General features: G+C 41.2%; 1 protein-coding gene across 1 annotated transcript; it reads left to right on the forward strand.

The window, feature by feature from the left end:
• The first annotated feature begins 3,011 nt into the window (after positions 1–3,011).
• Positions 3,012–19,534, forward strand: c17h21orf91 (chromosome 17 C21orf91 homolog). Its single transcript, XM_086013256.1, has 5 exons — positions 3,012–3,255; positions 5,013–5,158; positions 15,040–15,549; positions 15,840–15,902; positions 17,818–19,534. The coding sequence occupies exons 2-5, from the start codon at positions 5,032–5,034 to the stop codon at positions 17,997–17,999; spliced, it is 882 nt and encodes a 293-aa protein (XP_085869382.1). The 5' UTR covers positions 3,012–3,255; positions 5,013–5,031; the 3' UTR covers positions 18,000–19,534.
• Positions 19,535–20,983: the final 1,449 nt, after the last annotated feature.

Here is a 20,983-nt window from a genome sequence, read left to right on the forward strand (position 1 = left end):
GCTGCTGCTACCTACTGGTATGGAAGAGTACTACAATGTAGTAACTACATGATTACGCTGCCAGGCGCTAGACCGCACAGGCACACAAATTAGATAATTTCCCACGGCACACCTGACAATATCTCACGGCACACAGTTTGAAAAACACTGCTCTAGAGACACAACTATTATGAGAAGCAATTCAAAAGTAACTTTTCAATATTGTGCCTCCTTTAAATGATTTCTCTTCAAATTAAATACAATTGCTTGTATTAAAGCATTAAGCAAACTTTATAAGCATGTAACTGGTTCCAGAGGAAATAAAGATATTAGCGAATGCTGTGAGCTGTTTTCCTCCCCAATCTTTTCCCATCCTCTTCATTTATTTTAACCTCACGGAACAAGCTGAGCAAGATCTGAGACCTCGCCTCTTAAGACACAAGGCATGCGACAACATGTGCACCTATCTCCTCCAGGCGAACACACGGACGTGGGCGCACTCACACAGCGTTCATGGAATAGACGATTTAAGGCCTGTTTCCTTGTGCTTGCACAATGACAGTGAAGTTGCATTATGGTAAAGTAGGCAAAAGGTGAAGACGTTATTTGAAATTATGTTACACGTGACAGGAAAATGCTTGTACCGGTAATCTATAGACAAACATTTTTTTTTACGATGCAATGCCTAATGCTGTTAAACAATGGAGGAGAATGCTTCCTGGAGATGTTTTGAGATTAAAGGTGTGAGGACAAAGTCCACACAGGGGCGGGAAGAGGCGCTGTGATGTCACGACAAGGTAAACAGTTTGCTCGTACTGAGTCAATACTTGCACCTCCTGCCAGCTAATAGGAAACTTTGCCAACATAACAGGATTTTGACACCCTGGGAATTAGAAATAAAATATAAAGGGAAGAAGGAGGGATCTGTTTATTACTACAGAAGCACAGTTATAAGAGGTCTCCTTTTTTTTTTTTAAACTCTTGATTTTGTTTCCTAGCATAAGAGAAATTTAACACAATTTTCAGGTTGAGTTTTAATTTGATATATATAATTTTGTTGTTGTCTTTCTTTTGGTGTTGATTTAGGCTTTTGCATAGCCAGCCCAAGCCTCCATGGAGTCCCTGACAAAGCATTTTTTCAAGTACACTAAAAGAGCAAACTGGGGTTGATTTAACACAAAATTCTAAGTGAGGGCTTGTGGGACACTGAATATCATCTAAAAAAAACTGCAACAGCAAGAGCAACAATAAAGTGTAAGAACAAACAAAATCAATTACTGTATGTACAGTAATATAAAAGTAACTTAATCATACAAAAATCCAACCAACAATAACCAACAATGTCAAGCAAAAACTTAAATAATGATGTAACTGTATGTGACACAAGGTGAAAAAATGGTTTAAAAACAAATACATTGAATAATTCGGTCTCAAAAGTACCTTAATCCAAACATTTACCTTTATTATTGTTATATTATACTCTGGCTACCTACATACTATTAAATATAATAATAATAATAATAATGATAATATTAACAACAACAATAATAATAATAGTAATAATAATAATAATAATAATAAATAATAATAATAATAATGATTCAAATGATCAGGATCGTTATCCAGCTTCTGCAGATCTTGCTGATATTATGATCACTTGAATCAGGTTTGTTGCAGTAGGGACACATGGAAAACAGGCAGGGTACCGTCCCTCCGGGGCCGGAATTGCTCACCCTAATTTGACAGTTAATTGCGTTTGGGGGCCCCCTAGTGGTCGCGGGCCCTGATCGAGCATGTGCTTGCTTTGCTTTGCTTGGGCCGGGTCAGGGGCTTTACTACTAAATTATTAAATAATTCGCGTGGCATATTAGGCAGACACCTAAAACGACTTGAAAAACAAATCCAAAATAAACTTCAAACATACATATTTTTATGTGTTTTTCCTTAGTAAGACGTGTGTTTGTGTTCTTTAAATAACAAAATGCAATATTGCTTTTTAGCCACAAGATAGCGCAAAGTACCGCTTATCCTCACAAGGGTCGCGGGGAGTGCTGGAGTCTATCCCAGCAGTCTCCGGGTAGTTGGGGGGGATAGGTTGCCAGCCAATCGCAGGGCACACAGAGACAAATAAATATTCGCACTCACAATCACACCTAGGGGCAATATAGAGTGTCCACTTAATCTATCAAGTATGTTTTCGGAAAGTGGGAGGCAACCGCAGTACCCGGAGAACACCCACGCAGGCATGGGGAGAACATGCAAACTCCACACAGAGAGGCCGGGGGTGGGATCGAACCCAGACGACTTCTGAACTGTGAGGCGGACGTGCTAACCAGTCGATCACCGTGCCGCCCATGACGCGAAGTCTTTACGACCAAAACTTAACCTGAGAACTATGATGAACATTTGTAAATAAATGAATAAATAAAAAAATAAAATACAAATAAATGAAAAAAAAAAATCACAATCCGTATATCTAATATGAATCATGGATTGACTGAACCTCAGTGTAGAAATTTATCAGCAGATATTTAAATATTCAACAAGTGCACCTTCCTCTCCTTTGTGCAAATTTTCTGTGAACTTTGGATTGAATTGTAAAGCAATCCAAACAATACTAAATGACAACTATTACACGTTTGAGCCACTGAAGAGAAAACCTATAAAATAATACACCTATGTCATAAATACTATTCACAGAAAGTGTCCTACTATTATTGTTATTATTATTATTATTATTATTATTATTATTGTTGTTATTATTATTATTATTATTATTATTATTATTATTATTATTATTATTATTATTATTATCACAGTTTAATTTGTGACTATCTAGAGGCCAGTTGAACACTGAAACGTATGGAAACATGTATGCTGACGACATACGGAGGGCATACCATGTTTCGTTTCTGGGGGTGTATTAAAAGTAATTGTGACAAGGAACAAGTAAGTACCAAAAAAATATAATGCACCTGTATGTTCATATGCATTTTTACCACATATCTTTAATTGTTGCTTTTTAGTTACCGGTGTGCTAACGATTGTTGTGAAGAAACAGTTGTTCTCCTTTCCTGAGCTAAACTAGTGGTACATTCCGGTGCGAGGCAAGAGGTTCCTGCTAAGTGTTTTGGGATTTGCCGTGACGCGTGGTTGTTATCTGAATTTTGGGTACCTTCCCGAGCGAAAAACAACCGCTACCGCTGCGCGACCTGACGAAAGCAGCGACGAGTCCGAGGACAGTCTCTATAAGCGGGAGTTGGCGGCACTCGCTGGGTAAGACATATTTGTGCTAGTCAACGTCGAATAACGGTCACGAATCATACAGATGTAACCACTCGAGGGAATGCTAGTTTAGCTACTGTTACTAGCTTTACTTATTGTTAGTTAGACTTTGTTTGAACGGTATAAGATATGGGCACATTTTATATCGATCGTCTTGTTTGTACGCCAACCAACATCTTGCAGTCAACAAGGAATCTGATCGGGTGTTAATTAAGATAAGCAACGTAATCGTTCGGTTGCTAATGCGAATACAACGTAGTTGGGGACGGTGTGTATCGTTCGTCCAAACAACCAGTCTGCACACAACAATCTAAGTATGTTACGACAGAGGCTAAACTTTATATATTTTTAAAATGTTGGGTGCGTATGTTTCAAAGTTAATACGACCCACCGAACATGTACATGAAGAGTTTTGTAATATCTGTTGCATTATTTTAGCCATTTTCCCCTAAAATTAGTTAAATGTAGTTATACATTTTTACTTTATCTAATTGTTTAATTTATTTATTGTAAACGAAAAAATACGAAAAAAAATCATTTGAATAAATTCATTACACATGTATGTTGCATTTGAATGTGTTTTTATTAATAATTGGTTAATTATAAGTGCATGTATTATAGGTAATATCGTAAAAAAGAGTGAATATTTTATTAAAATAAACTATTTACATTTACTTAGGCAATAACATGCATGCTAGTGTCGCCAACATGATTCCCGTGGGCACCATATACGCCCAAAGGACCACATGACTAGCCCACAGGCCTGTTCCAAAAGTAGCCAACCGGTGATGGAACATTACCGTTTTTCTAATAATGTTGTAGAAGACGTGGTCATTTGAAAATGTAAACACTGGAAGATATTTGGGGAAATAAAGTGTTGCATATTAATGTTTATCTGTTCAAGTATTGTGAGAGATCATTAACATTATCAGTATCTTCACATAAATGAATATCATTTAACTAATTAATAACGTAACATACTGTGCTATTAAAGGTCATTTGAACAAATGTGTTATTTGCAAAGTGTGTGTCAAACTGGTAGCGCTTGGCACTGGTCAGTAGCCAAGAAGGAGACCTCAGTTTCCATAAGGTTGGCTGCTCTAAATTGTCCTTGTGTGAATGCAAGTGTGAAAGGTTTGTCTATACATATTACATACCATTGGCTGGCAACCAGTCCAGGGTGAACCCTGCCTCTTGCCCAATGACCTGGTCAATCTCTCTGTTTTACAAATCAATTGAGGCCCTTGAGCACAAAAGATTGCCCACCCCTGCTCTAGCTGTAGGGGTCAAACTGTAGGGAAGATTTGCACACATTAATGTATACAAGCCTAAATTTAGCATTGTGTCAATGTGTTTTAACTAAAAAAAAATGAATACAATGTAGCACCGTTTACATTTTCACTCTTTCCTCTTAAAATTTTTTGGTATGTGGAATTGTATTATTTATTTATTGAATATCCTCAGATCGGAATCAAGCATTTCGTATATCTGCCATTGCGAGTGCAGTGAAAATGCTTAGAGGTGCATCAATCCTTAAACCAAGTGGAATGTCCAAATCCAGCCTTGGTCCCCCTTTTTTTCCCAAATGTATTTACGATTATCTGTAACAGTCTTTGTAAAAACTGCTCTTTGACTATATTGCACCACAAAACTACAAACGATTCTCACAAGTGACAGACAAAAAAATGCAGTGCATAGCAAAAAGGGGGGAAAAAATCTTATATTGAACCATGTGATCGATTTCACAGCTGTGTCGTCATAAGTGCCATGGATGAAGAGGAGCAGTTTGTGAACATTGATCTGAATGACGACAATATCTGCAGTGTCTGCAAGGTGGAAACAGAAACAGGGACCTTATCTTTCTGCCACGTCTGCTTTGAACTCAGCATTGACGGTAGGACCACTATTCTTTTGTTGTGTTTGTTTCTTTTTAAATCAGCTGCCTACATGACTGCCTGATGCTCCTTAAGGACCTCCCCATTGTAGACGTATATCGATTGGACACTTCATTAGATCCATCCACAAGGTCTACTCTTGTAAGATCCAGTAGAAGACCATCTCCAAACATTGTGATGTTCAGTTTTGCTTTACATTATCAAGACCCTAAAAGACAACAAGTGGTATAGAAAATGGATAGGATGTTCACTTCAAATCACAGCAACGACGCTGGAGAAGTAAGTATGAAAAATGTTGTGGCAACCTGTGTCTCATGTGTAACTATGGCTAGAAAGCGAAGCGCGAAGAGCCTCTGGAAATCTATCGATCATTGCCAACAGCCCCCCAAAATACCCTCACTCTCAACTGTATTGTCCTTTTCCTTTCATTGGGGCAATCCACCTGGTCAGGATCAGCGGTATAGACAATGGATGGATGGATGGACTCTCTGTGGAAGGGAAAAAAAAGGTTTCACTTCAGTTCTATGTATGTAAATATGTTGAATGTTCAGGAAGTGCAGCCTTTGCTGTAGTTCCAAGTAGATGTTTCCTGAGGAAACTGGCCTGTGTATCCCCCCCCCCCCCTTTTTTTTTTTTTTTTTTAAGAAATAACAGGACATAATCATTGTGGCTATCTACAATCCGCTTGAATGGCTGTTCTTCAGGAGAGATTTCTTACTGTGAGGCACATTGTTTTGTTCCATTGCACCATGTGAGCTGTGGTCAGTACATGGTTACATAGCCTGAAGCACATCAGCCCAACAGAGAACAAGGAAGCAGCTGTGGTTTCAGAAAAGAATAACAAACAAAAACGTCAGGGCGAGTGTAACCTACATTGTGTGTAGTGTTTTATTAACTGTATTAATGTAATATAATGCTATCCCCAATATTGTTATTATCATAGAGCCGGGACATAATTTGTTTCAATGCAGAGAGTCAAGAAGGCATGGGTTTACAGTTTTTTGTACATTTTCCAGCAATGCATTTTGTGACTAGTCACATGAATTCCAAGTGAAAGCATCAAGCCTACTTCGAGTAAGGGGAGAGGCATAGTTAAGTTCAAAATGTCACCTTGTTTCAGTTTTGGTTCTTTGTGGCGGAATACAGGAAACACAACATTTCCATCTGATGGTCTGCAAAAACTTCATTTCCGCCTCACCGGGCAACCGGGCTTGAGCCTCCAGGTTCAGCTAACCGCTGCTGCTCTCCTTTATCTGATTACATAAATACATTTCTGGTGAGGTCTGCTAATGTTAACAGCTGGGCTTGTGTTAGAATGATGCGTCTGATTCTCATTTGCTGCCCGACAGTGGCTATTGTGATGTGCTCCTTCAAACAGGCCATTCAGTGGCAGTGAACTCTTCACCCTGCAGTTAATTCTCCTGCGAGATTCTGGTAGTTGTATATTTGAATTCTCAAATCCTCCAGTATATCCACTTGGGTTTTCGCTCGCATTCTATAAAAAAAAAAAAAAAAAAAAAGTGGATTATAGCAAATGTCATATGATACTTAAGTAACAGAGTTCCGAGATCCGAGAAGGTAGTAACCTAGTAAAGCTAAAGTTATTTGCAGTTCGGCCAACCTACTGTATTTGGATTGTTTTTTTTCAATATGAATACAATTTTGGGTGTGGGGCCAAAGCCAACTCCTGATTTTTTATGGAAACACATTTTTAATTTATCCCTGTTTTTTTAAGAATTAAAAAAATATATATTTATTTTTCCCAGTGCATTTATAATTGACGTCACAGATTTTCGCTATTCATGGACTGACCCGGTCGCTAACAGCGATCCACTGTAAACCTGTCTGGTGCATAAAAACTGTATATAGGACTTACAAAAGTTGGACGTTGTCATCTGCCATTTTTTTTAAATTTATATAGCGCATTTGATAACAGCTACAGCTGTAACAAAGCACTTTACATTAGAGATAAACCGATATGCTTTTTTCAGGGCCAATACTGATACCAATTATTAGTAGTCAAGGAGGCCGATAACCGATATTTGGAGCCGATATTCATTTTCAGTGAAAAGGAAAATATTGGCATCAAAATCTAAAGAAAAACGTACTCTTAACTTTGTTGTAACGTCTTTAAGCATGTTTATTTAACAATGTTTCAGGTTTGCATAATGGTGATTTTAAATAAAAATCATTATTCCAAGAAATTTTTGACAGTATATGTCACTGTTATAAAATTCTAACAAAAAGTTCACTGAAAATGACATCTTAGTTGCTCATGGCTCAGGTAATTACCAATCACAGCTCACCTGTTTTCTGAAGCTGAGCCATGATTGGTCATTATCTGAGCCCTGATAAACTTCAATGTCATCTTCAGTCGACAGAAGTGACAAAATGGCCGCCCCTGAGCTAGCTAAAAACGGGTGTATTTCTCATTTTCCACAAACGCAATATGAATCTGAATGCCTAATAGTCTAATATTTAGACTAGTGGGCCTGCATAGAACATATTCTGGACAAAAATATGTTTGGTTTGACTTCCACTTTAACAAAATAGCAATAGTACAAGAACAAAGACAGCGAAAGCAATACATTAAAACACAAATGAATATATACACAATTGACACCGGAAAACAGCATAATTGTGTCGGTCTCACGTCAGCTCAAAAGCCAAAGTATAGAAATGAGTCTTCAAACGAGTTTTAAAAAACAGACAGTGAGGGGGCTTACCTAATCTACACATATGCTTCTCAGTGCAGAGCTGCTGCTCGCATGAGATCAATTTTGTTATGTATTTAGGCCACACAGCTGACTAAACGTTCTTCCATTTGTTGCCAGTCAGCTCTGTTTGACACCTTAGCACCAACGCTCATAGTGCTTCTCCAGTGTGTCATTGCAGAGCACTTAGTTTTAAAATTCTAAAGTAGGCAGCTGCAGAAAGTTGTTTTGAACAACAAGAGCAGCCAACGTAATCAATAAGGGAAACATTATCTACCGCCTCATATTGTCATAAACTGAGAGACACTAAACAGAGGAGGCCAGAAGACTATGGTAAGTTTTCTGAAAAGTTGCTTCATTGGGTACAAAAAAAGTCAAAACATTACATGACCATCCACAAGAAGGAAAAGTACAGTGCAGTGTACATATGTATTCAAACTTTATTTTGTCAAGAGTGCCCCCAAACAATAAAATAGACAATATTAGGAACATCCTCATCAATGAATGCTTTAATAATGCCCTCATTTAGACAAAGCCAGCCGTGTTTAACCCATTCTTGTCCTACCAGTCTACACTTTTGATAGCCATCCAAATTTTACAGTATGAGAGGAATTGCATACCTACAATACTGCCTGTATTAGTTATACAGAATTGCTAAGTTAAACCTTTTACCACTTGGCTTGTACCAGCTGGAAAGTAGCAACTGTAGGTCACCTTCTTGAACGCCACTGCTAATCCAGTGAAAAGGAGCATCATTGCCCCCTTAGTGTAAGAGTCAGACATACACTGGCCTCCATAATTATTGGCACCCTTGGTTTAGAAGTAGCTTCTAATACGTTCCGGGTTATTTCTTAATAATGATGCGAACCACTTATTCTCAGTATAAAACCAACTTTTAATTCAACTGTATTCATTCAATGTGAAAAAAATCCCACATTAAGAAATAATTCTTTTACATCAAATCGTGTGTGCCACAACATTTATTTAAGGGGAAGTCCACCACAAAATGTTCTTTACAATAATATGTTGTATGTGCGCCCACCAGTCGAAACATGGCATTCTGATTAATATTGCCTTTGTGAAATACGAATTAAGCAGCAAAATCCACCCGAAATTATACATACTGGGCGCAGAGGATAAACTGTCAGTAACCTCATTTATTCGTACAAGTAAATGTAGTCAGTGGCATTTGAGCCCAGTTGAACAATGTGCATTCCCCTCCAGTGAATAGGATGTGTGTGCACGACCGTAAAAGACAAGTAGTGCTAAACTGCTTAGTTGAAGTGAGGTCTGCCTTGGTTGTGGGCCAATCTTTTTTTTTTTCCACTTAGAAAGCGATAGTTAGTATTTGTGATAGACTCGGATCGTTTTAAGTAGTGACAGCTGTCACTTGAAACATATTTGCAGTCACTAAGCATTTGAAAGGCAGACTACACATTTACGGTACACACTCATGGCTCTGTAATCTTCTGTGCGACCTTTTCATGAGACTAATCCATTCATTATGAAATTCTGACCTGGAGGTACGTGAGTCAGAGTGTAAATATGCAAAGCTTAAAATAGATACCTACATAGACTGGTGGAATGGTCCAAAACCTCTACTCAGCCGTATGCAGTCAGTCGGGCCCATTAACCACTTCTAGTAAATAAAGAATAGTGTCTGGCATTGCCATGGCTGCCCTAGAACACAATATTCTTTGGTCAAGTTAAACTGACCTACTGTAATTTCTGCTGAAGGGATGGGGGGAGGCCAATTTTTAGTTTTTTTTTTCTGATAAATATGCATCTTAGAAAAATAAATCATGAAGAGATTTGTTTTGCATATACAGTAGAAAAGTGAACACAGTCCTGTCTGGGATGCTTGTCACCCTTACTTAGATTTTGAAATGATTGAAATAGAATTTGTAAGCCATTGGAGACCAAAAAAAAACCAATAATACATTCAAGTCTCAAGCGATAAGGGCATAACGCATGAATCACAAGACATATTTGCCGTAGACATCTCATTTTTAACTTTCGTTTGTGTGTTAAGAACTTAACCACTATAAAATAGAATCAAAATTAACATTTACTCTCTGAGCATCATTTTGTCTTAAAAGGAGGACACACAGGCTGGTCCCTAGCGACTTCCGGCGCCGCGCGAGTGGCAGCCCGCTACAGTAGCTCCGGCTCATCGGTGAGCCTTTTCGTGTGTTTTTGTTCTTTAATATTACTCTACCTCATACCTTTTTCGTATAATTGATAGTCGTAACTTGCGTAGCAATGGACACCCAAACTGCGGTATTCTTGCTGCTGCTGATTGCTATTTTTTGCGCGATCGTGTCCGGCGACTTGGCTCGGAGCCGAGCCCCCATTGTTTACAGCCGGAATCAGCTGTTAGCACTCCGTGCTAACCATGCGCCGGCTCCCGGGGCGAGACCCGATATCCCCCGTGAGCTGAGGAGGAAGAGACGGGGATCTCGTGCGGGGGTTAAACGCCGGGAAAGGAGGAGACGATACCATCCCGTCCTCCCGTCTGTTATCATGGGGAATGTTAGATCGCTCCCCAACAAGATGGACGAGCTAGCGGCGCTTACCCGGCACGAGAGGGACTTCCGGGAGGCTAGCCTGATGCTATTCACGGAGTCGTGGCTAACAACGCTAACGCCGAACGCGGTCGTAGAATTGGACGGCTTCCAAATCATACGCGCGGACAGGACGCTGGAGAGTGGAAAGAGGAAAGGAGGAGGGCTGGCTGTGTTTGTGAACGATAGATGGTGTAATCCTGGGCACATCACGATTAAGGAGCAGCTTTGCAGCAGGGATATTGAGCTGCTAGCTGTTGGCATGAGGCCATTCTACATCCCGCGAGAGTTTAGTCACGTGATCGCGGTGACCGTCTACGTCCCACCAGCTGCCAGCTGCGACACAGCCTGTGATGTCTTGACTGCAGCAGTGAGCAGGCTACAAACACAGCACCCAAATGCCCTGGTACTCATCTCTGGTGACTTCAATCATGCCTCCCCTTCCTCCTCTCTGCCTTCATTCACACAGTATGTCACCTGCCACACCAGAGACAATAAAACACTGGACCTTTTCTATGCCAACACCAAGGAGGCATACACATCACTGCCCCTCCCCCCGCTGGGCAAAGCTGATCACAACCTGGTGGCTCTCCAGTCTGTGTACAAACCTCTGGTCCGCAGGCAGCCAGCTGTGACCCGCACGGTTCAGAGATGGTCTGGAGAGGCCGAGGAGGCCTTAAAGGACTGCTTCAGCACAACTGTGTGGGAAGTATTCAGCGATGCTCATGGGGAAGACATTAGTAGTCTAACGGACACTGTTACAGACTATATAAATTTCTGCATGGAGAACACCATACCCACCAGGACAGTAAGGTGTTTCTCCAACAACAAACCCTGGATCACACCAGACATAAAAGCTCTCCTGAAGGAGAAGAGGAGGGCTTTTGCGTCAGGCAACATAGAGGAGCGGAGGACTGTGCAGCGCCAGCTGAGGAGGAGGATCAGAGAGGGGAAAAGGTCCTACAGGAAGAGGATGGAGGAGCAGCTGCTGCAGAATAACGCCAGGGGAGTCTGGAGGGGCCTGAAGACCATCTCAGGCCACGGACAACCCAAGACCCGGACTGAGGGGGACCTGCAGTGGGCAAATGAGCTGAATCTCTTTTTCAATAGGTTCGATCAGATGCCTGCCTCCACTCAGTCTCTCCTGCTGCAGTCTCCACCTACTCCTCCTGCTGGGCGTGTCACCCCCTCCCCTCTTTTCTCCACAGACTCCAGCTCCCAGCTACACCAGATAGCCACCACTCCTTCCTGTCCAGCCTTGGCCTTCACAACATCTCAGGTGAGGAACCAGCTGAAGAAGATGAAGGCGAGGAAGGCAGCGGGTCCAGATGGCATCAGCCCCCAGCTCCTCAAATCCTGCGCAGACCAGCTGTGTGGAATTGTCCAGCACATGTTCAACCTGAGCCTGAAGCTGGGCAGGGTCCCCCAGCTATGGAAAACATCCTGCCTGGTCCCGGTGCCAAAGACCCCCCACCCGAAGGAGCTCAACAGCTTCAGACCGGTGGCGCTGACGTCTCACCTGATGAAGACCCTGGAGAGACTGGTCCTTGTCCACCTGCGCCCCCTGGTGAGCTCCTCAATGGACCCACTCCAGTTCGCATACCAGCCTGGCATCAGTGTGGATGATGCCATCATCTACCTCCTCCACACTTCACTCTCCCACCTGGAGAAGGCGGGGAGCACTGTGAGGATCATGTTCTTTGATTTCTCCAGTGCTTTCAACACCATCCAGCCCACCCTACTGGGAGACAAGCTGGAGCGGGCGGGGGTGGCGCACCACCTCACCACATGGATCCAGGACTACCTCACAAACCGGCCACAGTATGTGAGAACACAGGACTGTGTGTCTGACGTGCTCCTCTGCAGCACGGGGGCCCCACAGGGAACTGTCTTGGCTCCCTTCCTGTTCACCCTCTACACCTCGGACTTCAACTACAACACCCCTACCTGTCACCTGCAGAAGTTCTCTGACGACTCTGCGATTGTCGGCCTCATCACAGGCGGAGATGATCGGGAGTACAGAGAACTTACTCAGGGTTTTGTGGATTGGTGCCAGCAGAACCGCCTCCTGATCAATGCGGGGAAATCCAAAGAAATGGTGGTGGATTTCGGTAGGCGCCAGCACTCTTCACCTGCACCAGTGAATATCCGGGGAACAGATGTTGAGAGAGTCTCAACTTACAAGTACCTGGGTGTTCATCTGAACAATAAACTGGACTGGTGCGACAACACAGACGCCCTCTATAGGAAGAGTCAGAGCAGACTCTTCCTACTCAGGAGACTGAGGTCTTTTGGGGTTCAGGGGACACTCCTCAGGAACTTTTATGACTCGGTGGTTGCATCGGTCATCTTCCAGGGAGTGGTCACCTGGGCAGGCGGCGTCTCGGCCCGGGACAAGAAGCGGCTGGACAAACTGGTCAAGAGGGCCGGCTCTGTCCTGGGCTGCTCCCTGGACTCTGTGGACTCGGTGGGGGACAGGAGGATGTTGGCCAAGCTGTCATCAATGCTGGGCAACCCGGACCACCCCCTCCAGGGCACCCTAACAGCACTCCATAGCACCTTCAGTGACAGACTGTTACACCCTCGCTGTGCAAAGGAGAGATTCCGCCGTTCCTTCTTGCCTGCTGCTGTCAGACTCTTTAACAAGAACATTGTGTAGTCTCTACAAACTGGCGGTCATTAGTGCAATTGTGCAGTCCTGCACCTGAGCTCGTATCGTGCAATACCCAATATTCCCCACTACTGTAATACCGTGCAATACTCAACATTCCCCACTACTGTTAGTCTAGTTTTATTTTTATCCAATGCTGTTCCTTACATTTCACTACAGCACTGCAGCACTGTCACTTAGAGTATTTTTTCCTCTGTACTATGTACAGGCCGAAATGAGTGTTCCTCATATTTTTTATGTAGATGTAGGTTGGTGTGTATACACATGTGTATATACACATGTTACTGCGTATATCTACATAGGTTTGATTCTAAATGTTTGCCGTCAATGTTATACATTAATGGCCACATTATGCCGCCGCCCCTGTGTGACCTATATCTTTGCTACTGTAACAACGAAAATTTCCCCACTGTGGGATCAATAAAGGCATTCTTATCTTATCTTATCTTAGTTGGCTGCACGCTGCAAAGTACGAGCTGCAGGTGATCATTTTTTGTGACTGGATGAAAGTATTGTACATAGGTGGAACTTCCGCCTCGCGACAAAATGCGTCAACAGCTATTTTGTCGTCAACGATTTTAACCGTTTGTTGCTTAATTCAAAAAAAGCTACAATTCAAAAGATAACATATACTCAAGGTCCATATACATAACACCCCTTTGATGCTTGCTGCAATGAGGTCTCACACGACAAGATCTCACACGGTATTATTGTGTCGTGTGACATCACACATGATGTTGGTTCGGATTTTGTATTTTGAATCCCAAATTGTATGACCTCATGAGCATTGACTTTTTTGGTTACATTTTTTCTTTCCCTTTTCTTGTTGGTCCAAACCATTATCTCCAGAATTGAGTCAAACTGTATCGCTTAGAGGAAATATCACTTGAAATGTCTTTTGCCAGATTTTGTTTGCATTGAGATTGCACTCTTCTGTTGCGGCTGCAATCTAAAGACTGCACTTGCTAATCCCCTACACCATAAGCAGCTTTACAGAGGGATTGTGATGGGTCAACCTGACAGTTTTAGCATCCATTCATACTGGTGAATATTTATTTACACTGGCAGTTCACCTGGCATAATGACGGGAAATACTAAGACTGATTTTTGACATCGATTCTTATACGATTTTTCTCTTTGGAGAGCTTTCAGTGTATGGCGTTTTACGTTTAGATGACCAGCACACAAATCTCTCCACCGACAATGTTGAATGTCCTCCCACAAAGCAGACCCGTGAGAGGTAGCATGGCGCCAGAGAACATCTGACTGATGGAAAATACAAAAAAAAAAAAAGGGTAGTAAAGGAGAAAATAGAAGAAGCTTGGCTAATTGTTAGCTTAATGGTAACTAACTAAATTGTGGTTGCAAACAGTTCTCCTTGAGTGAGGCTTATTTATCGACACAGTATACACACACAACCAGATCCTCCGCTATTTATGTCTGGAAAAAGTGCTAGCTTCAAGGTCGTTTCTTCGGTCCATTTTACGTCACAATCAGAGTCCATGTCTTCACCTTGCATATCAAGATTTGCCATCATAAATATTTAACATGTTCAACGTTGTCCGCCGCGACCTTTTTTTGGAGCCAATCGAATGCCCAAGCACTGACGTCACCGACTGGTTAACAGTCAGTTAACAATAGCCAGCTGCTAACCTGAGCTCACAACAGCCAACATTCTCATTCGCTAACTTCCACGTCACCCACCAGGCCAGGCCCCGCCTTTTAAAGCCACACACAATCAAAGTTACAGATACCGCAGTGTAGAATGTGAGGAAAATAATACCTGTACCTCGCATGCATATATTGTATTGGTAGCTGTTTTTTACAAATGCAAAATCCATTTTCATGCGATCACTCAACTCAACTACGAGGTAGTTGGGTACTCGGTACATGCGTGCCTTTATTTAGTTGTATTGTTTGTGTGTTTACAGGTGTTTGTGCTGCCACTCTATTGCATTCGAAGTCTCTGCGCGGCCACAGAGACTGCTTCGAGAAATGTCACCTCATCGCCAACCAGAAGCTGTCACACTCCAAGGTCTCCCGAAGTGCCTACGAGGGCATGAAACTGGCCCTCAGCCAAAAACTGAATCGCATTATCCAGTACGCCCAGAACAAAGACAATGTCCCTTCCAACAATGGCCTCAGCAGACGCGGGTCCAGGCTTCTCTGTTACGGCCAGCCGAGCGACCGCAAGCTGCTGCCTCAGTCGGAAGCCCAGGTGCCCCGCTACGCCCCCCGCTGGGAACCAGCGGAAGCACTGCGGCTGTCCGACTACACCGTGGGGGTGTTGGAGTGCCACACGGCCCAGGAATTGAGGAGGCTGCAGAACTCGCAGGGGGACGTATGGTCCAGTGACGGCAGGCAGGCTCTTCACGTCAGGAATCCACCTTCAGTGGGCGGGCAGACCGAGTGCAAACATCAAGGCCACAGCAGAGATGAATGTGAGCCAATGTGGAATTTACCTTCACTTTCACTTTCATTACTCGAGCTAAATCTGTAAAGAAAAAAACGACATACCGCTTAAACTGCATTTTCAAGTGTGTCAAGTCACAAATGAAACATACAAGTACATGTTTTCAATTCACATTCATAAATGATAAAGGATTTACAAAGGCAAGATTGTATTATTTCTGTTTCACATGTAGAATCTGATGAACATATTCATTGGATTTATTCCAAATGTTCTACCTGTTTTTATCACAACCTAATCCCATCTGTTTTTCCCTTATAGTGACCAAAATGTGTGTGGATGAGCTCCATCACTTGAACGCCCGGCTTCTCATGAAGATTCAAAGTAAGTGAACGAGCTAATACGATATCTTTATTTTGATGGTTTGAAGAAATTCAGTCAAAGTTGCAGGGTTGTATTCAGCCGGGGGTGCTGCGGTGCTTTGAGAGCATTCCAGATGGAGGCGCCAATCTAGGATTATGGCATGAATAAATAAATACTGTAACTGCAGCTTTCTTTGTGTTGGACAGCCCTCATTAGGGATGGGCACTGAAATCTCTGAATCAAGTGGAACCGGGTCCATCATTCCGGTTCTCCCCGAACCGTTCAGAATTTAGAATGTCTGTGCTAAGTTTCGATTCCTAGTTAGCCGCGCGGAAGAGTTTACGAACGAAGATCGACCAATTTAAAAAAAAAAAAAAAAAAAAAAGAAGAAAAAAGTGTGCGTGCACGGCGTGCAGCCCTGGGCTCCTGCCGCCGAATCTGCGTCGCAGTAGCACGGAAGCTCGCCCCCAATCGCGCTGCCGTGGTCCTCGGTCAGCCCCTCCACTGGCTTCATACCGGCCGGCAAGAGCGGGCCGCGGCGCTGGCGAATCTAGGCGTGCGCCCGCCCCTTCCCACGGATATCCACAACGGCGGCTGACTCATTCGGCCGACGCCTAGCCATGCAACTGACGCGCTAGCTTATGACCAAAAAGTCAGAATCGGCTAAGTACGTCTAATGGCAACATTGAGCCAACAAGTTCAACACAGAAATGCACATATCCGGCTAATATTCAGCTTATAGCATACGCAGCTGCAGCATATACATAAATACTATACATACAGATACGTTATAGACTGCTTAGATTAGATAGACTTTCCTTGCACAGGGCTGCAGCGTTGTGTTTGTTATATATATTTTGTCTAAAGCAAGAAAAGGTTAGACAATCAATTGGTATTCAGTAGCATGCTTTCAGTAACAGCTGCATTGTAGTATTGTCCTGAACTTCTCAAAAATAAAGCTCTTGTGAAAAATAATACTAAATAATAATACAAAATATTTATTGAAATAAATATACTGGTTAAAAAAGCCCTTTGAGTAATCCACGGTAAAGTTAACAAATAGTAAAAAGTTCATGAAATTGAAGCACAGAGAAGTTCATGTGATTTGTCCATTTAATTAAATGAAATAAATAAAATAATAAATAACATTTCAGAGTCAGAGCACCATTCAAAGAACAGCTGCCTACTTTTATGGTGCATAATTAACGTAATTTCTCCAGCATAATACGCACTGGTATTTAAAATGGATTTGGCATATGTACAAAAATTGTCTAAGATTTAGACAGAATGTGTCCGCCCAACAATTATGATATGCAAATAGACTAATTTAGCATGTGCGATGTATGTTCTCTGCTAGAGATGGACCAATATGGGTTTTTTTTTCAAGGCCGATACAGATTATTAGTAGTCAAGGAGGCCGATAACCGTTATTTGGAGTCAATATTCATTTACAGTAACATTTGCATCTTTATTTTTGTGTTATTATTCTAATATTTTGACAGTATACATCTTTGTTCAATTCTGATAGAGTTCAGGGAGCTCCCAGGGTCATCAGCATGTCTTATAAAGTTACATGAAAACTTAAACAATAGCGCCCTGTAATTTTCTACAGTAAATATTTCTCCAAAATTTCAAAATAACAGATCTGTTAAAAAATTCATTTACCTTTCTTTTGATTTCAAACAAAAACCAAAGTTGCAGAGTGTTCCCAGGGTCAATAGAATCTCTCATAAAGTTAACGTTAAAGTTAAGAAAATGTAAATAAATAGTTTTTTGAAGTTAACAGTTTCAAATTGATTTATTATTGGCCATCTAATTTTTGAAAAAGCCAGACGCAGATATTCGTAAATGCCAAATATCGTCCCGGCCGATAATCGGTCCATCCCTAAAGTGTCCGATTTTGAAATTGTCCGTTACTTTACGACTTCTTCCACAGCTGTCTTTGAGGAGCTTACTGAGGCCGTGCAGGAGAAAGACTCGCTGGCGTCGGAGCTGCACGTGCGTCACGTGGCCATCGAGCAGCTCTTCAAGAACTGTGCCAAGCTGCCCTGGCTGCACATTAGCAGGGCTGGCGTCAAGACCAGCTCGAGCAACAGCGTTGGAGGCTCCGTGGAGTGACGGCGTGGGCGACGTGCATATGCGTCTTTGGGACATTTTTATACGTGTTTGCTGCAATAAGGTTGAGAACGAAATGCCCTCATTTGCGTGATGGTGTGGGGATAGCACTGAGCTCAGTATTAAGGGCTTGCTTGGCGACAAACGGCTGAATTTTACTCAAACTAGTCAATGTCCAAATCTGTTAAGTCACTGTATTTCATTTTGTTTCATTTTATGCAGATGTATTTTACACATTTTCTTTTCTCATTACTATTTTTTTTTATTTTTATTATTGTTTCTGATCGTCACACTCAGCATTTTAAAACCTGGCTTTCTTGAATTTATGTCATATTGTGCTACAATGCGTCCATTTTTGTTGCACTTAAAAACAAGTCATTTTTTGAAAGTTGCTTACTGACATTTCAACTGCTTTTTTTCTTCTCTGGTATATAACTTTTATATACATTAGCCACAATGAAACACTGAACATGTGAAGGTTACACAGTTATATCACAAAGGACCTTATTTTATTGCAATAAGATGATATAAGTGTAACCCTGAAAAGAGCACAGGTATGTAGAGAACACAACCAAAGGGAGAAGTAATAGACCAATGCTTTAAAATAGTTGATCCGTACAGCTTATATGCCCCGTCGGGTATCCCTTCCCAAAAAAGAATGCGTCTTTGTTACTTTATTCAAGCTCCCTTTGAAAAAGTATTGCTGTAGTACAGAGATGCATGAGGAAACGTAATGTTAACGATATATTTCATTGTCGAACCCAAGTCAGTTCAAATTCTGTGCTTGACAAATGAACTACAAACTGATGTTGCAACACTGAACTGTGTTTTACGTGTGTTTTGATGTTAATCATCAATTCCAGTGTTACTTTTTACCAATTGAGTTTGTTCTCAGGAGCGATTTAATTCTTGCAATGTTTGTCCGCGTGGAGTTTTATGAATGTGTGATTGACTTGTATTCATGTAATACTTGACAGTTGACACTGTTTTGGTTAGTTAATGAACTAAGAAGTCTATGCAAAAGAGAGGCAGGTCATTTAGAAGCCTTAAACAAAGCAACTGTCTTCAGAGGATATCCCTCGGCTGCAGAATCAGATTCATGATTAGAAAGATTTTAAAGTTGTTAGTGTATCACTTTTATTGTCTCTTTGTAAGAGAGTCCCATTAATTTGACCCTTTTTGGGGTTTAGCAACGTATATATATTTGAGTAGGTTTTAGTTTTGAGATTTCTGTTTTTAATGCAGGCAGTGTGTCTAGAATTTGTGGGGTTTTAATGGTTTGAATATGGGTGCTGTGTATTTTTGTACCCTGGTGAAAAATGGCTGTGCTCATCTATGCCTTTGTTCAGCAGAATTCCTCTACTGGAGAAGTTACCTTTTTTTACTTTCTGACTTTTATTTTGAACAAAGCCACATTTGTGTTGTGTGATCTTTTACTTTCTATTTATTTTGTGCCCTGTGTGTTATAGTGGACCTTAAACCGCTTGTGTAATTTATGCTTCTTCATTTTCAATAAAAAGATGTTATTTTTTGCTACAGTGGTTGTGTTCAATGTTACATTGTTGCATTAGCAAGGTGAGTTTTAATTGATGAACGTTGTAACATCAGGGGCTGTTTTGTGATATGTATCGCTTAGCAAATGGCATACTTTACTCGCATCTAATCATCAAAAATGTCGTAATAAACATTGCCCATATCTTAATCCTAAACTGATGATTGTTCACGTTCTAACTGAATTTATTTGAATTTGAGTAGGATAATGTTCTGTTGATAAGCGGCAGAACTGAAACAAATGTGAATGAATATATTATGGCTATAAAGTGATTAAAGGGGACATGATTTTTTTTTTTAATTGAATTTTAATCTGAATTTCAGGTTTTGTAATACTTGACTCATGCTTTCTGAAATATACTCCTGTTAAGTAACAGTTGGGCGGAACAGCTAGCATATTGAGAAATAGGCTTATAAAGGTCACTTAGTGCAGTCAAGCCAGAGAACACAATATTTGGATACTATTATGGAAAAGTAAATTTTCCATAATAGGGATAGACAATGTGGCTCAATTAACACAATTTATTTTTTTTTCTCCTCAGTACGTCCTTTTCCAAATAGATTTAGAATATCTGCCATGCAACTATAGCGGACGGTATGTGAAACTCACAAACAAATAACACAAACACGTTTAAAAACTTGTAAATCTAAACTACAGAGTCCATGCTCAAGGCAACTTATCAAACTCGAGGCCTATTGGCCAGATCCAGTCTGCCGCATCATTTTATTTTTGTTGTCGTTTTATTGGGATTTTGCAATAATGTATACACATTCAAAAGATACAAGACATTGAGAGTTAACCGTAACAATACAAACACAACACAAAATATGGTCAAGTAAAATGCCACATAATTTTTTTGTGGTCCACTAAACCAAATAGAGTCCAATTAATTTCCTTGTGAAATTGACTTTTCTCTGAATCTCTTATGAAAATGAATTGAACATAGTTGTATACTTAAAGGAGAGAAGTCAACACAAACATTTTATTTTTAAGAATATGTTCTATGCAAGCCCACTAGTTAAAACAAGCCATTCTAATTAATTTTGCGTTTGTGGAACAAGTGTTATTGCACTCGTTTCTAGCCATCTCTGGGGGCGGCCACTTTGTCTTCTGTCGACTGAAAATGACATCACAACTGCTCACAACGACCAATCACAGCTCAGAGTCAGAGAACAGGTCACCCGTGATTGGTCGTCATGTCGTTTTCAGTCAGAAGAATACAAAATGCCCGCCCCCGGAGATGGCTAAAAATTAGTGCATTTTGCTGCTTAACTTATATTCCACAAACGCAAAATTAATCAGAATGCCGTGTTTCAACTAGTGGGGCTGCTGAGAACACATTCTTGAAAATAATATGTTTGGTTTGACTTCCGCTTTAAGTATTTGCTTGTCACTATTTTTCATCACTTCTGATTTCAGATTCGGTTTGTTAAAA

The sequence above is a fragment of the Filicampus tigris genome, chromosome 17 (genome assembly GCF_054856515.1).
Source record: "Filicampus tigris isolate MCC_2025a chromosome 17, RoL_Ftig_1.0, whole genome shotgun sequence".
In the NCBI taxonomy this organism is placed as follows: domain Eukaryota; kingdom Metazoa; phylum Chordata; class Actinopteri; order Syngnathiformes; family Syngnathidae; genus Filicampus; species Filicampus tigris.

Coding starts and splice junctions, on each gene's coding strand:
- c17h21orf91 (XM_086013256.1), top strand. CDS start 5,032: ATGGATGAAGAGGAGCAGTTTGTGAACATTGATCTGAATGACGACAAT. Junction 5,159..15,039: donor CTTTGAACTCAGCATTGACG/GTAGGACCACTA, acceptor GTGTGTTTACAG/GTGTTTGTGCTGCCACTCTA. Junction 15,903..17,817: donor GCTTCTCATGAAGATTCAAA/GTAAGTGAACGA, acceptor CTTCTTCCACAG/CTGTCTTTGAGGAGCTTACT.